Source organism: Diabrotica virgifera, chromosome 9 (assembly GCF_917563875.1).
Source record: "Diabrotica virgifera virgifera chromosome 9, PGI_DIABVI_V3a".
NCBI classification, from domain to species: domain Eukaryota; kingdom Metazoa; phylum Arthropoda; class Insecta; order Coleoptera; family Chrysomelidae; genus Diabrotica; species Diabrotica virgifera.
Genome location: NC_065451.1, coordinates 147045815 through 147069750, shown reverse-complemented (window position 1 = coordinate 147069750; position 23936 = coordinate 147045815). Strand labels below are relative to the sequence as shown.

The window sequence follows — 23936 nt, the reverse complement described above, 5'->3', positions numbered from 1 at the left end:
GCAATAGCTTCGAATTGTCTAAGGTATATGGACCAAGAGGACTTCCCATCGAATGGTGGTAATTTAAATCTCATATGATGCGATGTTTCGTCTCTCGGTGTCTCATCCTTCACTACAAGATCTAAAGCTACTGCATTAACTGATGGTTGTACTTTTGTATCAGTTATCATGCTCTCTAGTTGTTTGATCTTCTCTTCTAGCATTTCTTTATTGTCGTCTACACTTTTCTGTATCTTATCGAATGTTCTGGAAACTTCTTCAAATTTCTCGTCGGTCTGTCTACAAACGTCTTTTATTACTTGAGAAACACTTTCAAATTTCTCATCGATCTTTTGAGAAACACTTTCAAATTTCTCGTTGTTCTGTCTAGAAGTTTCATCGATCTTTTGAGAAGTCTCGTCGATCGTTTCAGAAACAGTTTTTAATTTCGATAAGATTACTTGTTCTGCTGACTGGAAGTGGAACGTCTCTGGGTCATCTCCGTTCTTCGTGAGGACATCCTTGAGTCGTGCTTGTAGGACTATCTTGCACCCACTGCTGTCTAATTCGTACTCTTCTAATTGTTCACGGAGCTGTTTTATGGTCAGTTCTTGTAGCAACATCTTTGGTCGGCACACACGTACTTTTCAAAATGTCTAAGTCTTTCCGAATACCGAACAATCAACGCACTTCAATTATTAACGACGAATAAAGTTCAAAAGTCTTTTAAAAGTCTTTCCGAATACCGAACAATTAACGCACTCCGATTATTCTCGACGAATAAAGTTCAAAAGTCTTTTTTTTTACTTTTCATTTATTTACACTCCACACCGTTAACACCACTGTAGCGTGATTAGTGTAATTACTTATAATTACAATAAAACTAGCGGTTCGTAATTTATATACGACTTTATTTTTTATTTATACAAGTTTACTTTACAAACTTTAGCTTAAGACTAACTCTATTTACAAATATGTCCTATTTATATATGCGATACAGATATTCCAGAAATATCTATATATCTCCAGCTATGTCCATGTGACCGCTTGCACGTCATCGTCGCTGCATCGGCGTATCTCGAAACATCGATAGTGTTCTGTCTGTCCGGAGACGGGAGCTGGTATACGAGGGTAGGTCAATAATTATTTTGTTACAATATTTTACGTTCTCTATCTTAACTATATAATTGTTAACCCCTTTCAACCCTTAAAATCAACCCCTCGATTAAAAATTGTATAAAAAATTTCATTTGATGAAGTAAAAAGGATTTAAATATCGTTCCACGTTCTCGAAAAAGCTATGCTGGAAAATCATATGCTCAAGTTCTTTAACCCTTAAAACTACCCCTAAATTAAAACATTGAATATGTATGATTATACATTTAAAAATATTTAGTTTACTAAGTAGAAAAAAATACGATTAGTTTTTGGGCCATAACTACTTCAATTTTGAAGCTATCACAACTTGTAAACAACCATTTTGAAGGTAATTAAAAGATCTCCCAATTTTTTTATTATAATATGTATGTAGTGAAAAACCTTTTATTTTGAAACGGTGAAGGGTCAAAGGGCTCGAGAGAGACTGTGCGCGCTCTTTAATCAAGCATATCTTCGTCAATTTTTATGTGATAGGAAAAACAAACAAACCAAAATTTTTCTCAAAAAAGCCTATTTCTTATTATTACACTTATTTACGTATTGTTTTTGAGATATTATGAAAAGTGGGTGGTTTTTTAAAGTTCAAAATTTTTTTTTTCTTAAAAGCGTGATTTTTTCAAAAAATATGTGTTCCACGTATTGTATTCCAAAGTATCAAAGTACCAAAAAATATGTATTCCAAAGCAGCGAAACTGCTAGAATCCATCAAACTCTTTATATTAAAGTTGTTTCTAGACGAAATACGATTAATTTTAATTTTGGTGGATATGCACTTATGAAATCCATTGATTAAAAAAAAACCATTAGATGTTCCTCGTTTTTTCATTACAGCTCACTCATTTTACGTACAAAAGACTTTTAACAGTGCTCATTTTAAAGCTAATTTTAAGTACTATAAAATTCTTTCTCATTAGCATGGCACTGAATACATCAATTTTTCACACAAAATAAAAAACGGCTTTGATCTTCAATATCTTGCTTAATATTGCACTTAGAGCTCTCTTTAAAAAACCAATTTGTTCATTTTTTACCTGCTACAATTTTGTTCATTATATTATCGTTATAATGCATATTTTTGGATATATTTGCAAAAAAATTGTTGAAAATCGTGAGAAAATTCAAAGTTTTCAATTGACAATAACTTGAAAAGTATTGGGTTTTTGAAAAAACTTTATACGACATTTTTTGCTTATAATTAGGCCTTCTATCGATATCTGAGGTTATCTTGAAAAAAAAAATTCCACCACTGAAAAGGGGTGGCAACCACCCCCAGGGTGAAAACTGAGTTCGGGTCAATATCACTTTTGAAGTTAAGGGTAGGATAAGCCTAATTCCAAAATTTCATGTAAATCGGTTCATAGTAAAAAATTTCTGAGCTAAAAAGCTTCAATGACTGTACTGCCGTGTTAACTCAAAAGGGCGTATCTGCTTTAAACTAGTTTGCGAGAAAAATCAGTTTTACTGGTTTTGATTAGGCAATCGTGATTTTTTAAAAAGTTGTGACTTGCACCATATAGAAGTTAAGAAATAGGTTTATACTATCATGTGACAAATTTTGGTAGAGTATCAACTTGGGAAAATATCACTTTTGACAGATACGCCTTTTTCACTTAACATGAGGTATATAATTAAGAACGTAACTACATGATTTTTTGAAAATATTTATTGCATTAAATAAATGAACGTTACAATATTAATGTATTAATTTCATAAGTTATTCTTAATAATTAGGAAAAGTTAAAAAAGTAAACAACAATACAGACTAACTAAAATATCATACTCAGTCAAACAAATATAAATAATTAATACTAAATTTTCTACTTCGAACTAGTTATTATATTATATTAATCATCAATATTGTGTCCACATTTTCGCTGACAAAAATATTTTTCCAAAATGTAATGCGACTTGGGGGCATTATTTGATCAATTTTAGTGATTATATTCTGTTTTCTTTCCATGGTAATACCTCGTGGTTGAGAGATAGAGAGTGGTTTTGCAATGCCATTTTTTTTATATTAGCCTTTAAAAAATTGGCACTTATGATTTCTCCTTCAAAACTAGTTTTATAACCTAATGTATGGAAACCTCTCATGAACTGAACTTCCACCATTTGTTAAAGGTACGGACGAGGGACCAACCTTGTTATTTTATATTGAGATGATTCGTATTTCCAGTTGTAAAGATCCTTAAAAGCCATATCGATAACTTCGACATTACGTGTTGACGTTTTAACCGCATTTACAAAATCAAAGAAGCCATAAACTTTACCTTGTCGATTTAGTGATTGCTCGACTCTATGGTGAAATGAGTCAGCTGCCATAAATGTATGACCTGACTCAAAATATCTTACGAGTTATTTTCCTAATGTTCAATTCTAATGAGTTTACAGCATACACAAAAAATGTGTACAAGCACCAATTTTTGTTCTGACCGGAACAATTATCCAGCCAAATAACAACTTCTTCGGAATCCCTAATTTTGTTTAAAAATGCATAAAATGTGCTAACAATATCAGCATTTTTTCGTCCAGAAATAGCTTCATGCCATAGAACAGCTGTAGAAGTTTTAGAAGTACCAACTGGAACAAAGCTCTCATTAAAGGCTATCAGTCTAGGAGTAAATATAATTTCTTTGAAAGTATCGCATCTTGGGAGCATAATTACCTACAAAAAGATTGTGTAAGGTCAAATATAACAGATATTATTCAAAATAAAATTCATACCTTCTGCAGATCAGCTGTATAAACTCTAGAATCGCCCAACAATCTGAAATCAGCGTTGTACATCTCTCGGGCCTTTATAAATTTTTCTTGATGATTTTGTGATATGTTTCGCATTCAGGACAAACTAGACCGTCATCTAACACGTGTGAGCTTTCTTTTTTATGAATTTCGTATTTTTCACAAGTAAAGCACTCTTCGTTTCCAAGCTTTGCAAATGAAATATTAAGCTCACTAACGAATTGACGATATAAATAATACGAACATTGAATACTGTACTTTGCTTTAAATGATTCATACATTAGTTTTACAGTTAATAACTTTATAAAGTAAATTGACAGTTTACTACTTTTCGCGCCAACATATTAATATCTTGAAATGTTAAGTGAATAGGCCGTATCTGCCGAAAACTTTTTAGTTACGGCTTTTTGTGTTAACATTTACAGTTGCGGCTTTTAAAGCTAACATTTTAGTAAAAAATTCAGATACGGCTATTAATTTAAGCAGTATATATCCGGTTTTATTGCAGATATGGCTATGAAACTCAGGTAGACTTGTAGAAAAGATTACTAAATAACGCGTGGGATATGAAACTCGTTTTTAATAAAAATTGCAGTTACGCCCTTTTGAGTTAACACGGCAGTGTACTAAAATGGTGCATTTTGGTCTTAAATTTTTTAGGTTCTGGTTATTACCTAACACAGAATTCTTCTTTGGAATTTTACTATAGATAGATAGATAATAATATGCGGAAAGCAATAAACAAATTCGAACATACGAGTAAGAAACAACGATATGTTATCAATGTTTAAGAAAAATCAATGTATCCCCTGCTAGCAACTGGATAAAAGCAATTGATAAAGGCTTAAAAATAATTTTATGAACACAAACATATCAGCTGATATTGTAAATAAATTTTGAAATTTTGTTATTGGTGGATAATCAATTTCAAAAATAGCACATCATCGGTGTAATTTTCTGACGTAACTACGGACACTTTTAAGTTAAGACTTTACTGCAATAGTTCAATAGGTCACTGGAAGATATTTCTCCTCGGGCCTCATTAGATTTAGAAAATATTTATAGGATTACACCGAATTAGACGTTATCGTTAGAGGTTTCGTAATGAATTCTTTACTATCTTTTTTCTTTTATTTAATCACGGCGCTGCTATTTTTCATTTAAAATTAATTTGGTAATTGCAGTACAATCATTTGTACTAAGGTCACATTAAAGTAAAAATGTCATTTAATTGACCTAGTAAAGGATTTTACGTACTTTACGATTTTACGACCACAAGAAAAAGCTTATGAATACGACATAGGACTATACTATATATTTGTATATGTATATGTATAATATAGACTTAAAACAAGCTTTTGATAGTGTGGAAAAAGACAAAATGCTGAAAGACCTTCGTCATCTATGTGTTTAATGTCAAACATTCAATTTTCATGTTCGATATTAAACAATCCTTTTATCACTCCGTATATCACCCCCTAACGAAATTTGTTATTATATTTACACATGTGCGGGCTACTAATTTAGTTAACTAATTGCAAATCATAAATAATATTTTTGGGCAATTGCATATTAATTTGATGACTAAATAAAAACCTTTGTTTGTTAGTCGCGTGGGTTATGACCCAATTCAAATTGCCGCTAAGAGAAAGTATACATAAGATTCATTCCTTCGAGTCATTTCAATCAGTTAAGATGTGCCTTTAAATGCATTCCTTCGATTCACTTCAAACAATCAACATATAGCATCATCCTTCATCTTTTCAAGGTTCTTTTTTCAATGATTATCAGTTTAACAGTCAAACCAGTCGTGCAGTAAGGCTCCGCCAATCAGTAGAATTTTAAGGCCTCCCGGGTATAGGGGGCCGTCCATTAATCAAGTGATGTTTTTTTTGGCATTTTTAACCCCCCCCCCCATTGGTGATACATGGTGAGGTTTAAGATTTATCAAAAATTGATTATCATCAATTTTTTTTATCAAAAAATTAAAAACTACAATAATAACGTTTAGAGGTAGACAGAAAGGTTGCAGGTCGTTTTTGACTGACAAAAATAATGAAAAAAATGCGAAAAACATTTTTGTACTATATTAGTATTAAATACAATGTATTATACATAAACATTATTTAATGTACGGTATCTTCGGATCACTAATGAACAAGACTTTCTTCAACACCAATAACTGGATAAGCATCTAGCAAGTCAGTTGTTGGTACAGTGCTTTGTTGAAGATCAACATCAGTTTCATCAAGCCATTCGGCGTCATTATTTTCGCGCACTACGCAGATAATCTCTCTCGATCTACCGTTCGATCGTCGCGTGAGGATGCAGGAAGGACGAACATTGTGCATCTCTAGAGTGTTATTGCTCAGATTCAGTTGCTTGTGACAAGTATTCACATGCGCTTTAGCTTTTTTCTTTGTACAGAAGTCCAGTGCACACCGCTGACATGTCCTTTCAAAAGTATCTGATGATCCTTCTGCACTATTCTGCAGGCTAGGGCAATACAGGTCATAAATCAATTTGCCGAAGCATTCATACGTTGGAGTAATTTCGAGAGAACGTCGCAGAAGAAATGGAGCATGATGGATCTTGTCATCATGCTCTTGAGGTTCTGGAATATATAGGCCACCGAACGGCTGCAAAATCGGGTAAGGAGGTATAACGAATCGTTCCGAAAGAATAAATCGTATAGAACTCCGCATATTATATATTATATACCTAAATATCATATTATATACCTAAAGCAAATATTGACTTTCTCACACATGCTCGCTATACCACTGCTGGGAAGATAGATCTGGAATAAAACTTTCGACAATGTTATCTGGCTTGACATACTCTGCTACGACGCCACGGCCGTCAATAACCGTATTACTCCATACTTCTGAGAGAACTTCACCAGCCTTCTGAAAGTTCTTTTTTTCAAGGTCATGATCTTTTGTTCTCCCTTGTTTATCCAAATGGGTTCCATAAGAATCGTGCGGAAGTGTAAATAAAGCAGGCCACGCACTGAATCGGCATAGAGCGATCCGCTCGGCTAAGAGCAATCGGCAGTCGAACGTTCTTAGGCGGTGCGCGGTGGCTCATTTATTTCCATGTATAGCAAAATCTGCCGATTGCTCTTAGCCGAGCCGATCGCTCTATGCCGATTCAGTGCGCGGCCTGCTTAAGTCCACATAATTCCGGGCTGAAAGGCGCCATTCTTCTCTCAACGCGATTGAACGCGCTTATACCAAGTGCATTTGTAAAGATAAATATTGCTCTAGATCAGGGGTGGGCAAATACTTTTAAGCGCGGGCAAAAATGGAATTTTCAAAATGTCTCCCGGGCCAGAGACCTATACCGTACCCAGTATGTACGCTGCGCACACGCTAGTTTTTGGTGGATGTTTTTCTCTGCCCAAGAAATTTTTTTGACAACAATATTATACGTATCATTTTAAAGAATTTGGACAAAGACATTTGACTGTTAATAATAGATAATACTAATAATAAATTGTCATAGTTGGGTGTGGGTGTACATGCGAACCACTTGTTCCCAGTAAAATTACGAAATTTTTAACGTGGTCATAGCAAGTATCCAGATAAAAAATGAAATTCAGAAATTCAAGAGCAGCCTTTATGAAGATAAGGAAATTTCTGAGTAACCAAAGATTCAATCTGCAAATCTGATATCGAATGGTAAAACGTTATGTCAAGTCAACCATCACTGACGAAATTCAAAGGAGACAACTGATCTGGTATGGTCATGCAGAAAGAATGGACGACGACAGACTGCCAAAACAAATTTTAAAATTGACGCCAAGGGAAGGAAAGGAGGGCCGAAACAATCCTAGCTCTGTGGCATTCAGAAGGTAATGTCAAAAAGAAACCTTCACCCTGGCGAATGCACCGACGGACGAACGAAGCTGTAAACTGGGAACCGGAAGGTAGAGAACCCTAAAAAACACCGGGATAATAATAAAAATGGTATGTTCACTCTATTCTCGTTTATTGGATTGTTAATGCTGACTTAATGAGAAAGCTGGAAGCTTTTGAGATGTGGCTTTTTAGGAAAATTTTGAAAATACCATGGACCGATCATATTACGAACGAAATGGTGAGAAATCATTAAAAGGAGAAAGACAGCAAGGAGAAAGGTCACATACTTGGAAATGATAAGTACGTTGTAGTAAGTTGTTGCAGCAGCTGATTATGAAGGGCAAAATCGAAAGAAAAGGGTCCTGGTAGACGACAAATACCCTGGCCGAAAAATATTCGCGCCTGGACCGGGTTAAACATAGATGCTGTTAAGAAAAGCAGAAGATAGAGATTCATTTCATTGAACACTACGAACACTAATACTGTTTATTTCAACAAAATCGCATAAAAGAGATGAAGGGCGCAAAATTTCGGACAAATGCTTTTAAATGCATTCCTTTTTTTCAAATCCTGAGAAAACTAAAAAACTTTTTAAAAAATTTAAATGCAGAATGAAAGATTACATTATTACGGAGGGCCGAAAATCCCTTGGAATAAACAAACAGTTTGTTTTGAATGAGATATTTGAAATTAACCAACACATACAATTTCCTCTTTTTTTTCACCCCTGTGACTTATTAAAATAAACATAGAAGTTTTCAGGGACTTTCGGCCCTAGGCAATAATGTAATATTTCATTCAGCGTTTAAATTTTTCAAAAATACTTATTAGTTTTTTCGGATTCGAAAAAAATGAATGCATTCAAAAAGCATTGCGCCTATCCTTTTAAAAAAATTGCTTGCGGGATTTTTCAACGGACCGGATAAAGTAAGCAAAAGGGCCGGATCCGGCCCGCCGGCCGGCTTTTGCCCACCCCTGCTCTAGATCATGCTTGACAAAGTTGTGTAGGGCATGGGCAATACTTTTGAAGTATTGATATATGAGCTAAAATATTGAGTTTGTCAATAGAATAGTATAATATTTTGATCACCCTGTACAAAATTGTGTAACAATAAACATATTATGTTTGAATATATCAAATACTCTATTGTTAAGATCCAAGAAGAAATGTGCCTCCGATTCTTACATAGATTCGTAGATATTCAGTGCCAAAACAACAGAATAACTCCCACCCTTTTACCAATTTATCAGATAGTAGGTATAATACATATGTTAAAACTAAAAGCCCATGCCCATATCGAAGACAGCAGAGTCCTGACCAGTATTCCTAAGTGGAAACATCTGGTGGTACATTCAAAACAAAAGAATTCGTAAGAGTCCTTTCTTATCTAGGCACTTAAAATAATTACAATGTAAAGTATCACGTGTCGCTACAGAAATTTGGGTGGAACCAAAGAAAGTTAATGTGTTGTTGGTTTATATAATATTAAAATGAGAAATGATTTTTTTTATCAGTCACACCAATGCCACTTTCGATTTTTGTGTGCATTTGACGAAAAAATAAATACATGTAACGCCACTTTTCAGTTGAGTTTCGGGCATTTTTCTTAAAAAATAAATACACGTGATATTATTACTAGACCCCCTCCCTCCTTGTGATGTTTCGTGATTTTTTATGGAACCTTCCCCCCCCCTTTCGAGCCTCACATGATTAATGGACAGCCCCTAGTGTGTAGTTAGAGAAATAAAGTTTCATCTTTAATTTGGTGTTTCACTATCGGCGATCGAAGGTACAGCTGAGCCGAACTTATACATGGTCCTTCGAGCCGGATAATAGTCAAGAAATAAACAACACAGTTCTGTTAATGTAAATAATATTCAGATACCATATGCCGATACCGCAAAGTATTTGGGTATTACATTAGACGCTAGGCTACGCTGCAGGGTCCATGTTAAACAGAAAAGAAAACAGTTCAACATCACGTATAAAAAATGGCTATTGGGAAGACAATCCACCCCGTCAATCTATGACAAAATACTGTTGTACAAACAGATTCTAAAACCTATATAGACATTATGTCATCCAGCTGTGGGGTTGTGGTAGTAAGAGTAATTTCATCATACAGTGATTCCAAAACAAAGTGCAATGAAGAATTGTTAACGCTATAGGAACTGTTATCTCCATAGGGACCTAGAAATGGATACTGTTAACAAGGCCATCAAACAATTTGTCAAGAGTCACGAACAACGGCATCTTCAACACGTCAATGTTGAGTGTTGAGGCCATCCAGCCCCCCGACAACACAGATCTGGCTAAAAGAGTCAAGAGGAAGAAACCCTTCGAGTTAGTTAAGTGAAAAGCAAGTATAGTGCAAATAATGGTATAGGTTAATATTTGTGCAATAAATTAACAGAACCTAAGGGATATTACTAGACACGCAGAATATCGTGGCTGTGCAACCTGGGAGAATGGTACGGATGTACATCAAATAAACTTTTCAGAGCAGCCGTCTCTAAAGACCGAATAGCTAGGATGCTTGCCGACCTTCGTCGCGGAGATGGCACTTGAAGAAGAAGAAGGGATACTAGTGAATTTGCCCTTAGTCTCAAGTTTTTAGTAATAATTTGGGCCAGAAGAAAGTTACTCATTGATCGTATTGTTTGATCATCAGATTGTAATGCTCTTAAGCATCTTATTGGTGTTTATAAAAACAAAATATGTAAGATAAGAGACTTTTCAGTGTGGGAGAAGTCTCAAAGTAAACAAATGATTTATGGCTGTTTTTTCTACTTATAAAATTAAGAACTCACATAAATAAGTTTAGTATGTAAAGTTAGATTTTTAACATTCTGTCTTTCGAATTATAAAAAAATACATCTTCACACCTTTCAAAACCCAACTCTTATTTGTCTTCAATTACTATGAAAAATGAAAAAGATGTTTGTGAATAAAATCGAATGATGAGGCACAATGATAATTTTTTTATAAAACTTGAATTTCTTACCTTGATCATCAACTCCAAATTCGATCTTCATGTCTATAAGTGCACAATTTCTTGTTGCCCAAACTTTTTCGAGGATTTCGAAAACTATGATTGATGTTTTAGTCATTAAATCTACTTCGTGTTTTCCTTAAAGTTAAAATAAAGATAAAATAATTACACTTTTATAAAAAAAAAGGAATTTTTATAATAGAGTCCATTTCATGAGCATTTTTCAGTGCGTCACAGTTTTTCGATTTCTTTCTAACGCATTAAATTGTATGTGACAGAAAAAAGGCACGTCTGTGATTACAGACATTTATAACATTTATTCTAGTTACTCTAGTTGTCGATAGATGGCGCTATAATCGAAAAAAAAATTATTTACGAATTATATAATATATCTACAAATATAATCTGTACAATTTATAAGACTATACAAATAAAAGAAAATACCATTTTATAAATGCAATAAACACAATGGATTTGTTTTTATGCCAAATTACAAATAAAATGTGACAACTGTCAGATTTAACTAAAATGTCATGTTAGAATAAATGTCATAAATGTGTATTATCACGGACTTACCTTTTTTTTTATCATTTGTGACGCATTGAAAAATGCTCATGAAAAGGACTCTTCCACGTTTTTATTATTTATAAGACACAATATAAAAAAAATTATAAAACAATTGTTTTTCAAATCAAAATCTAAATTTTAAAAACAAAAAGAATTTCCGATGCAGGAAGTCGAATCCGAGCCTCCTGGGTGAAAGCCAGGTATCCTAGCCACTAGGCCATATTGGATGTGAGGTATGAAGATAAATATTTGACATATAAGGTTAATGCAATAATACTAAATAAATTACACTTTTATAAAAAAAGTAATTTTTGTATGGATGTTGTAAGAACTTTGTAAGAATGCGGGAGTAGGCTTCTTTTCTTCTTTTAATAGGACTATGTCCTGTTTCTTCTGTAGCAGTATCTGCTACGATCCGGAGCTCCAGCTCTTATACCATGGTTTTTTGGGGTTTTCCTATGAGCCGCTTGGTGTTGGGCTTCTGTGTCTTCGCCCATTTCGTCAAACGTTCATGGTCCATCCGATCTACGTGGTCTCTCCACATGCGCGTCGTCGTGCTCTTGTCCATCCCACCGCTTCTTGAATACCTATCTCTCTCTCTCAATGTGTCTTCGTTTTGTATCCTATCTCTGAGCTGAGTGTAATACCTCTTATGGATCTCAGGGTTTTCATCTCTGTTCTCATTATTTGTTTCGTTTTTGTTGTCTCGGCTCTTGTCACAGCTGCGTATGTCAGTACGGGTCTAACTAGGGCTTCCAATCCCGCAGCTTGAGTTCAATCTCGGTATTTGCGGGACTACGCATTTTTAATCCCGCGGGATCTCGGTATTTGCGGGATCCCGCGTATTGAAAATAGTCATATTTATATAAGGCAAATAAAACAATAAAGGCCCGAATAGCTCAGGCGGTAACATGTCTGACTTCCACTCATGTAGTTCGTAGTTCCACTCATGGGGTTCGAAACCCAGCGCCGGCGAGAACATCTAGACATTTTTAAAATGTCTATAGGGCCCAGGTAGACTCAGCCTGAATAAAAATGAGTACCTTGGTAAAACCAGGGGTAATAGGCGCTTGAAGCGTAGCACAGTCCCTGTTACCTTCCTTGTACACCGTAGGCCCTAGATATGGCAGACTCTTCTGCAATAATCCCAAAGCCGCGTTAGCGGTATAAAACGGGAGACTATTATTATTAAATAAAACAATGAACCAACAAAATAACAAATACCAAAAAAACAAAAATCTATTTTCTTCAATAAATACACCAACACAATTTTAAAAATCAACCAAGACAACATTTTCAACCAAAAATTGAAATAGTTTAATTTAATTATTTATTTGCTATATTACTTAAAGGTTATTACTACTTATTTAGCTAAAGCTTTAAATTGAAAATGTTTGCGAAGGAAACACAACATCGAACGTTCGAAGTAAACTTTTCGGTGGCAATCCCGCAAATCCCGTGGATCCCGCGGCTGCAATTCCACATCACGCGGGATTGGAAAATGACGCGGGATCCCGCAATACCGAGATCTTGGTATTCCGGGATTGGAAGCCCTAGGTCTAACACATGTCTTATAAATGCGGACTTTGAATTCCGTGCTCATACATTTATTCCGAAAGATGATATCTCTCAGGAAGCAAGATATTCTCGCTACTTTCGTTGCCTGCTGTTTTGTTTCTTGCTAATTCCGTGCTCATACATTTATTCCGCCAGATGATATCTCTCAGGAAGCAAGATATTCTCGCTACTTTCGTTGCCTGCTGTTTTGTTTCTTGCCACAGATTCCTGTCACTAGATTATATTTCCACACCCAGGTATCTACAATCCATTACCTGTTCGATTATATGATCGTCCACTACTAATTTACATCTGATTGGGTTCTTGGATATTACCATCGATTGGGTTTTCTCTGTTGATAGTTTCAGGTTATAATTTTCGGCGGTTATTTTAAATGTTTGTAGTAGTCATTGTAAGTCATCTTCGTTTTTGGCTATTAAGATAGCATCATCTACCTAGCAAAGTATTTTCATGGTTCGGTTAGCCATTCTGTATCCCTGAGGAGTAGGCTTATGGGTGGATAATTTTCGATGTTCTGTTTATCGCACTTTTTGTGCCATAAAATTGGGCATTTTGCCGGCTATCTGGCACTCTCTCACCTGTTAAACATTTATTAAGAAGAACTCTCATTGACCCTAAAGTTCAAATGTCTGTATGTCGACAATATGTATATTTATGACTTATTGACATCTAATATCGACACGAAAACTGAAATAATGGATTTTTTATGAGCAATCCATCGCAATAATTGTCATTTGGAAATACCCAACATAACAACTATCTAAACAAAAAATAGTCTCCTCCTAGCTCATTATTCCCGATAGGCCTTTGTTTACAAAAACTAAAAAATAACACATTAACAATGATCGATTTAAAAAAATAAAAGGTTCAATAAAACGAAGAAAAACGTCGAAAAATTCCACCGATAAAAGCTGACCGATGTGTTAACAATGTGTTGGTGATCTTGAACTTTGCGGAGATAAAGATTCTTTGGTACATCGAACGGTTGTTGCGTAAGACATATCTAGTGTAATTGAGACGTGATGAAATAGTTTCGTTATTTTTGCTGTCCAAAAATAATTTCTCAAACAAGTCAACCAAACATTTTTTTTTCAAATAAAATCCAGTGACTTGTTTTTTATTATTTTGAGTTATTTTAATTATTATAATATTTTTCAGCTACGTAATAGACGTATGTGCAGATGCTGGTCATCTGTAGGGCCACTATTTAGTGCTAACGAAACTAAGAGCTAGAATATCCAATGCAAAATAGTCAGAGAAGTTAAAAGAGAAAAGAATTAACGTAGAAGCGTTAAAAAACTCTGTACATATGCGGATCAGCCAGGCACCTCACCACAGTGTAGGGCTCAATGGTAACCAAGTGTTGAAAAACCTTTATTTTAAAAGCTTTATAATTTGTTTCCCGTTGAATGTCAGATGACAGACTGTTGTAAAATTTAGCACACACATACAAAGGACTTCTCTCTGTTAGAGACAATCGGTGAAGTGGTAAATTCAAATTAAGGCTTCTTGTATGATATTACATATATAAGGCTTCTTATATGATGACAACTGCCGAACATTTTAAACACCTATCTCCATCTAATTTACTTACCGTTGCACGTCATCCGCGACATAGCCCGTGACGTCACGTGATACCAACACGAAATATTTAGGCGGTAGGTGTGTTCTTTTTTAGAATCACTTTGCCGAGTATACTGGCGTTACAGCCACTAGGCATATTTTATTATATACGCGTAGAAATAATAGTTAAAGATTTCTTTTAATGCTAACTTAAAGAAATACACAATAATATGTTTGATTTAATTTGTATAAATGGATTATAAAGCGTTTTTATGAAGCAGATTTGTTCGGAATACACTGTAACTATAATCGAACGGTGATAATTTTGGCATAAATTGGTAACATTTATTTGACAGTTGCGGTGATGACACTTCATATTTGTTTATATTCTTTACTATAAGTATTTTATTTGTTTCATTATATTTACTGTTTTTATTATGTACTTTAACGTAAGATTATAACTTAATTCTTGTTTTCTATTTCTAAAGTTTTTATTTATTTACATTGAATATTAATTTGTTTTGCTGTATAATCCACTTCCGCAAAAATTGTGTGATGTATTTGATTTAAAATGAATTCAAGAATTTTTTGTAATTGGGCAACAATGTCAACTTAGGTCTCTAACTTAGATAATGACGTGCAACGGTAAGTAAATTAGACGGACTGTAAGTGATAATGCTGACAGGAAATTAAGCTACCTCTTTAACATTATATGAACATGGCACTCTACCACATGACTGACTAACATCCACATATGTAGCTCTTCCTAAAAAACAAAAAGCAAGGAAATGTGAAGACCATCGAACTGTATCCCTAATGAGTCATGCCGCTCACATTTTTATGTGAAGATAGTGTGAAGAATACCTGAGTCGTTCTCAATATGGTTTTAGAAAAGGTACAGGCACCAGAGAAGCAATTATGGGATTGACACTAATGGCAGAAAGGTATCTCGAGGTTCAAAAACAGCTGTATGTGTACTTTGTCGATTATAGAAAGGCACTCGACCGCATTAGACACGAAAAATTGTTTGAGGTGCTAAAAGAAGTAGGGCTGGACGGACACGACATAAATAAGCAATACATACTGGAACCACACAGGATGTGTTCGAACAGACAACGGAAATACCAATTATGTAAACATAGAACGAGGAGTGCGTCAAGGGTGCATTTTGTCCCCTCTACTATTTAACGCCTATGCCGAATATATCATCAGAGCTTCTCTTGAAGATCGCCCTGAAGGTGCCAGTGTCAATGGCATTATCATTAACAATGTAAGATATACCGATGACACCGTAGTATTAGCGGAAACAGAAGACCAACTAAAAATATTGATGAACATACTATCAGAAGAAAGTCACAGACTGGGCTTGGATATTAATCTTTCCAAAACCAAAATATTGGTATTCCACAAGAACCCCCATGAACAAATTACACCCAACATACAAATCAATGGTATCACCCTTCAGAGTTCCCAAAGCTTCATAAACCTGGGCCCAGAGCTAAACAGTCAGCTAGATCACTCAAAAAAAAATAGAAGACGCATTAAAATAGCAAGATCTGGCTTCATGAACATGCGTAAAATGCTCTGTAACCCCAAGCTATCAGTCACAATAAGATTGAGAACACTAAAGTATTATGGGTGGTCTCTATTACTATATGGCTGTGAGACCTGGACATTAAAACAGTATGACGTCATCTCACTGAATTCATTCGAAATGTGGATGTACCGCCGAATGCTACGAATAAGCTGGACCAGCAGGATTACAAATGAAGAAGTACTGGAAATAATGAACACACGTCCTCATCTGGCCAATACAATCAAAATTAGAAAGACGTCATACCCAGGACACATAATGCGCCATAAGGAATTTGAGCAGCTCCAGGTAATATTAGAAGGCAAAATCGAAGGTAAAAGGGGTATAGGAAGAAAGAAAAAAAACCTGGCTCCGAAACATCAGAGATTGGACCCACGACAGGGAATGACTTAATCCATCAAGCCCAGAACAGAGAGAAATTTGTCATATTGATCGCCAACCTCAATAGAGAAGGCACTTAGGAGGAGGTATGATATTCATGATTTGGAAGCAGGTGATAAAACAAAGTAAAGTTTTTAAAGAGGAACATAATATCATTCAAATATATAGATGGCTGAGAAAGTGAATATATTGAGTAGTTTGAATCAGCCTCTACAAGATTCTCCCGTCTCTAATCCTAAGATCACCAGGACTGCCTTTTTTGGGCTATAAAGACATATGAGCTATCCACCTCAGCACTCCAGAAGATTACTCCATATTATATAACAGAATAAAAGTTCGCATAATATACTGACACTAAGGTCCAGGTAGCTTTTGAGTAGCATTCACCCTTTATGAGTAGCAGGCTCTATTCAGTTTTTTTGTCACTGTGAACTGTTCTCATGACTGACTGGTTCTATAGTAAACAAAAACTGTCTTATTAGTATTAAGCAACAGTCTATTTCCACTGAACCACTGTTCAGCCTTGCTTAGAGTTTGCTCTGTTACTGTGAGGATTTCTGAGTTTCTAATGTTTTTTCCAGAACAGAGCATTTGAGTCATCAGCAAAATCTACATTTACATATTTGAACACATACTGGAATTTCCTAATACCTAAAGCTCAAAGATCAAACTTATTAGGTACTTACCAATCACAACACCATTGACCTTGAATTCAGCAGAAATGATTTGTTCTTCAGACCATTGGGGATCGTGGTTGGCATCATCCTTGAAGAAAGTTTCATGTTTGACTGGAGTAAAGCGGAATCCTTCCTTAACACCTGGATGTCTGCGTAAGAATGATCCTGTAGCCAGACGTCTAGTAACCCATTCGATGGGGATCATTTCACATTTTTTGGAAAGGAAGGCATTGTCTGATACTGATTTTACATAGGCAGTTTTCATACCTTAAATAAAATTTAAGAAGTGAGTATGGTAGATAGAAAAATTCTGAGTTTTCTCTTTTTTTCTCCAATAATAATAATTTATATTAGGTATAGAGTTTTATGTATGGAAAGCCTCAATTATTTCAGAAACGACTTGCAAGATATTTATAGGTTTTAGTGAGCAAGGGTCTTGTAATGCGGCTGATAATATGATGGTGTTTACATTGTTGTCAGATCTTTCGTTTTTCTGGAAATCTAATGAACCTTCTTATTTAAAATGCAACAACCTGTATATTTTTGCGTTTTGAACTCTTAAGAAATACTGATTATTTTTCATGTATGTTCCCTATATCTAAATACCATAATTTCGGAGTTATTGCTATATTTATTTAAACAATTTTTTTAAACAAATTATAAAAATCAATTTTTTCGGCATGGGCAAATATTATTTGAAGTTTTTTTGGATCATTAGGAACAAAAAAGGTCTCTTGTATTTTTTCTCTAAAGTGGATCATTTTCGAGTTTTAAACAAATTACGAAAACGAAATTACAAAAACGAAAAATGATGATTTTCAATGTTCAAAAACACAAGAAAAATTGGTATTTTTGAAATTGCGATGTGCCTCAATTCAAGTTCAAACTTCCTTCTATCAGCTATCAGATCCCGATAAGAATTTTTGCCATGTTTTATTTTAAAATAGTGTTTTTTATTTGTTAATGAATCGCTTATGAGTTTATGAGAGGACGAAGCTACATTAACAACTAAGAAATAATATTTTAAAATGAAACAAGCCCAAAATACTTTTCGGGAACTGATAGAATAAAATTTGAGCTTGAATTTAGACACTTTGTAATTAAAATAACACAGCGGGTCCGGATGGTATACCAATGTATTTTATTAAAAAATGTTTATTCACTCTTGCAAAACCTATTCAGTTATTATTCAATATGTCATTAACTTCTTCTACATTTCCTGATTTTTGGAAAGTGAGTTTTTTAAAGCCCATTTTTAAATCTGGTAAAAATAATAATGTTGAAAATTACAGGGCGGTTTTATGCAGTCTGAACTACCGAAGTTGCTTGATTTTTTTGTTAACCAGATGTTAACCTACGACCGTAAAAATTTAATTGTCGGTCAACAACATGGTTTCTCTCAGAAGAAGTTTACTTATACAAATCTCATTTTGTATTCAAACTTCATTGTTGATTCTTTGGAATCGGGTAACCAAGTTGACTCCATATATGCTGATTTTACCAAAGCATTTGACAGGGTGAATCATGAAATATTAATTGCTAAACTTCGTGGATATGGAATTGGAGATGATTTATTGGGTTGGATCAGGAGTCATTTAACAGATCGTTCACAAATAGTGAAATATGGTGATTTTGCTTCTGAAGCCATTAGTGTTACCTCGGGTGTTCCTCAAGGTTCTCACTTAGGCCCACTTCTATTTAATCTTTTTGTGAATGATATATCATCAGTAATTAATAATAGTGAATTTCTGCTGTTTGCTGATGACATAAAAATTTTTAAAGCAATTAAAAATACCTCTGATATGGATGCTCTCCAGTCTGACTTAATTTATCTCAATGTTGTTCTGAAGCTATTTCCTTGTGGCATTTTTTATGATTAATTATTTATATGGGAAATAAGCCACAATTAAAATTTATCTCGTTGGTGTGACATCAATGCCTTGTATTTAAATCTTAAAAAGTGCTACAAAATTACGTTTTCTAGAAATACTAAACATCAGTTAGATAGAACATACATACTTAAGGACGTATCAGTTACGGAAGTTAATCAAATTAGAGACCTCGGAATTACATTTGATCAGAGACTAATGTTTGATAGGCATATTAATGATATTACGTCGCGGGCTTATAGGATGCTCGGCTTTGTTCAGAGGAACTCCCAGGAATTTTCAGTATTTACTTTCAAAATTTTGTATTGTTCTCTAGTTCGGTCCATTTTGGAATATTGTAATATTATTTGGTATCCTTATTATAATACGTACATTGATCAGTTAGAACGAGTTCAGAATAAATTCCTAAGAATTTGCAGGTATAAAATGGGTTTCAATAGAACTAACTAACTGTGATTATAACTATATTCTTTGTCAACTTAATATTAAAACTTTGGAAAATAGAGAATCTGAGTGTGACTTGCGTTTTTTGTATAAAATTCTTAATGGTTTTGTTGATTGTCCGGAACTGCTAGAATTAATTGTTTTTAATGTAAATTCTAGAAGAACACATTCTTCTGATCTATTTAGACTGAAGTCTCATCACACTAATTATGGTAAAAATGAGACAATCACAAGGATGATGAAAACTGCCAATCATTTGCAAGATAGTGTTGAATTGTTTAATCCATCAGTGTCTGTATTCAATAATTCTTTGAAGAAATTGAGACATTAATGTTATTAATACCTACTTTTAAAATATGTAATATATGACTACAGTTTATATGTTAATTATAAGTATATATTGTAATTTCTTGTAAGGAAAAAGGGTTCGTCCCGTTAAATAAATAAATAAATAAATAAATAAATAAATAAATAAAATAATACTTTTATGTGTGCTTTTGCTCCTCGAAAATCGCAATTTTTAGTTTTTTTTTCAGTTTTAGATTGTTTATAACTCGAAAACGATAAACTTTCGTGAAAAATTATAAAGGACCTTTTTGGTTCCTAATGATTCAAAAAACCTAATATCTGCCCGGAGGCCCGGAGCGAAAAAAATCATTTTTATAATTCGTTAAAAAAATGTTTAAATAAATGTAGCAATAACTCCGAAATTATGGCATTTAGGTACAGGGAACATTACATGAAGAATAATCAATATTTCTTGAGGACTTCAAAACGTAAAAAATATACAGGGTGTTCCATTTGAAATAAGAAAGTTCATTAGATTTCCAGACAAACGGAAGATCTGACAACAATGTAAATATCATCATAAAATCCGCATCACAAGACCCTTACTCACAAAACCCTATAAAAATCATGCAAGCCGTTTCCGAAATAATTGAGGCGTTCATTATACATATAAAACTCACTCTGTATATGAATTAATCTGTACTTACCAACTTTCCTCAAGATTTCGAAAACTTTTCCATTGGTTTTATTTGAGATAACAGATTTTCCAGCCAAATCATGAGCCTTGACACCATCTCCAGCGGTGATTCTGTCTTTGCTTAACAAGATACAATGTCCAGGCACAGAGGGTACATCGTAAACCTGTTTTGTTTTTCCTTCAATGATTAGGTTACCTAATTTGTATCCTCCAACTAAAAATATAAATCAAATAATATAATAAGAAATAATGAAAGACAAAAAATTTTTACCAGAAAATAATAGAAGATAAATAATAAACTAACAAAAAAAAAGTGAGAGAAGGAGTAAGGAGGTCTGTTGTCTCTGTAGAGGCTAATATTGACAGATTAGGTCACATATCAGAAAAACATCAATGTTTGGCATGTAGTAATTCTGTCCAGAAGCAAGAAAGAATTAAAAAAGCTATTGGAATAACTAGAAAAGATAGGTCAAGAGAAAGGACTCTATGTAAACAAAAACTAAGTACATGGAATTGACATACAAGGAATTTGAATATGGATAATATTTAATAACAACGGATAAAGGAAAAATGTATAAATTTGAACAGGTCAAGTGATTTGAATATTTAGGGATTATATTTTCGAGTAAACCAAGTAATCCCTATTCCACGAACATACGCCTGTTTTGGATTACTTCGACAACGAATATTTTACTATGCAAAATAAGAAGAACGAAAGTAAATTGCAAATTACATTGTTGTTTATTGGAATAATTATTAGCGCCATTTACTTTCGTACTTCTTATGTTGCACAGTAAAATATTCTTTGTCGAAGTAATCCAAAACAGGCGTATGTTCGTGGAATGGCCCATATCTGGAACGAAATACACAAAAGACTAATGACAGGAAATAGTTGCATGTATGCACTCAATAGAATACTCAGAAGCAAAAATATATCCAAGACAGCTAAATTAAGAACATATAAAACTGTAATAAGACCAATAGTTACGTATACCTAAGAAACCTGGACTATGACAAAAACTGAGCAGTCAATGATACAAGTATTTTTTTTATTTTTTATGTTTGTGTTTTATACCTAGTTGTAGTTTTACATGTATCTAAATTTTATATTTTCATTATGACGAAAGCTCTGCTTTATTGTCTTTTGTATGTATTGGGTTTATCCCGTTAATAAATAAATAAATAAATAAGTATGGCAAAGAAAAATACTTCGAATTATATTTGGGGGGTAAATGATACACAATCAGTAGATATGAAGAACAAAAAAAAAGAGTTAGAAGAATTATATAAGGAGCCTAATGTAATTGCAGTAGTAAGAGAACAAAGACTTATGATGATTGGGACATGTCCAAAGAATGACCCAAGTTAAAATCTTTTAAAGCGCTACACGTGGGAAAAACTAAAAAAGGAAGCCCAAGGACCAGATGAAGTCATGAAGTTAATGACAACCTGAGGTATCTCAATGTAAACAATTGGAAAGAAAAAGAGAAGAACAAACAAAAATGGAGGATGATTATAAACCAAGGTATGAGCCTGCTTGGCTCGAAGTGCTAATATATTATTATTAAAAAGTTTTTAACAGTATGAGTTTTTTAAACAAGGAATATAGGAAAAATGAAGTGGTCTGTTAATAAGTATATATTTTAAAATGAGTAAAAAGTAAATCCTAAATCATTGTTGTTTAAAACAACCACAGCTAATACGGTTTTTCTCCTAATTTTTTCTAATTAATTTTATAGGCTTCCTCTTTGGTTGGTCTTCCATTTTTATAATTTCTTTTTGATTTTACATTATGCTTCGTTCCAGTCTCTTATTATTATTATCTTCATCTTAGCTACTGAGATGACTTATTTCACAGATTTTAGGGACCTATTTTATTAAAACGCTTTACTTTTATGTTTAACCATCTTTTTATTTCAAAATTTATCAATCTTTGTATCAGCGTATTCATCTTTTAATATACATACTTTGAACCATTTATACAGGGTGTAAGAAAAAGATAGGTCATACATTAAATCATAATTTCTGGGACCTAAAATAGTTCGATTGAACCTAACTTACCTTAGTACAAATGTGCACATAAAAAAGTTACATCCCTTTGAAGTTATAAAATGAAAATCGATTTTTTCCCATATATAGAAAACTGTTCGAGATTTTATATTGAAATTGAACATGTGGCTTTCTTAAAAAAACAGTGAAATTTGTGCACTCCTTAAAAATTTTATGGGGATTTTGTTCTGTTAAATACCCTTAATGTTTGTGTATGTTCCAATTAAATTATTATTGTAGTACCATTAGTTAAAGTTAAACACAATGTTTTTAAAACCTTTTTGCTTCTTAATACTTTTAGATAATCCAGTTTTTATCAAGCAATTTGTAAAATCCACCATATATTTGTAAATGGTAAGAAGATTATAGACACCTGGTAATAATATGAAAATATATTTATAATTTACATTTTGTTAGGTACTCAGAAATTTTGAAACATTAAAAAAGAAGCTGCATCTCGATAAAACTGGCTTATTGAAAAAGTATTAAGAGGCAATAAAGATTTAAAAATATTGTGTTTAACTAATGATACTACAATAATAATTTATTTTAACATACACAAACATTTGGAGGGATTTAAGGGAACAGACCCCATAAAATTTTTGTGGGGTGCACAAATTTCACTGTTATTTTTTTAAAGATGTTCCTGCCATAACAAAGCCACATGTCCATTTTCAATATAAAATCTCAGTTTTCAATATATTGGAAAACATCGATTTTCATTTTGTAACTTCTAAGGGCTGTAACTTTTTTTATGTGCACACTTGTACCAAGGTAAGTTAGATTCAATCGAACTATTTTTGGTCCCAGAATATGTGATTAAAGTTATAACCTACCTTTTTGTTACACCCTGTATACTTGAAAATCTTATTCTTTAACGGACCGGCATCCGGTTTCATAACCACTACCAATTTCCCTAAATTTTAGGTTAGGTTTAAAAACCGAATTTATTTGAAATATTAAAATTCCTTATACATATTGAAGATAGTCTAATAAAATGTTTTGCTTAATATTAAATAATTAAAAAAACAAAAACCTGGGCTATCAAGCCATAACTTTGTTATGTTAACAAGACATAACTTTTCAAAGTTCAAATAAAGAAAACTAAAGTTACTTACTTTCTTTCACTGAAGCCATTTCTACTGGATGATGAATTATTTAATAAACTAAAGAAACAACCAATACCAAATTCTACAATACTAAAAGGTATCTTAAAAGGTATTTTATTGAACGTGAACTCCAAAGAGCGGGACCTCGTTTAGCTTTTTATTAGTTGAACAATTTATCAACGCATGCGTCACAATTGTTGATTAGAAATAATTATTAATGTCGTAAGATGTTATTTGTTCTTAATTTAACCCAATATTACACAAAAATGTTGTTACTAAGTTGTTTATTGATATTGATCAAGAATCTTGGAGCAAGAAACCGAAAACAATTTTTACAATTTATTTTCAATTTGAAATCAACAAGT

The 23936-nt window shown here is 33.4% G+C and overlaps 1 protein-coding gene across 1 annotated transcript; it reads right to left on the bottom strand.

The window, feature by feature from the left end:
- Positions 1–10640: 10640 nt before the first annotated feature.
- LOC126892770 (bifunctional phosphoribosylaminoimidazole carboxylase/phosphoribosylaminoimidazole succinocarboxamide synthetase-like) lies at positions 10641–23882 on the bottom strand. The gene is made up of 4 exons (XM_050662452.1): positions 23581–23882; positions 20424–20627; positions 17105–17362; positions 10641–10873 (listed from the first exon to the last, which is right to left on the bottom strand). The coding sequence occupies exons 1-4, from the start codon at positions 23597–23599 to the stop codon at positions 10656–10658; spliced, it is 699 nt and encodes a 232-aa protein (XP_050518409.1). The 5' UTR covers positions 23600–23882; the 3' UTR covers positions 10641–10655.
- Between the last annotated feature and the right edge of the window lie 54 nt (positions 23883–23936).

Bases quoted from the DNA above. Each gene is read 5' to 3' on its own strand.
- LOC126892770 (XM_050662452.1), bottom strand. The intron at 17,363-20,423 runs GTAAGTACAGAT...ATTTTATTTAAG, and splicing joins CGAAATCTTGAGGAAAGTTG to GTATGAAAACTGCCTATGTA. The intron at 10,874-17,104 runs GTAAGTACCTAA...TTTAACTTTAAG, and splicing joins GGTCAATGGTGTTGTGATTG to GAAAACACGAAGTAGATTTA.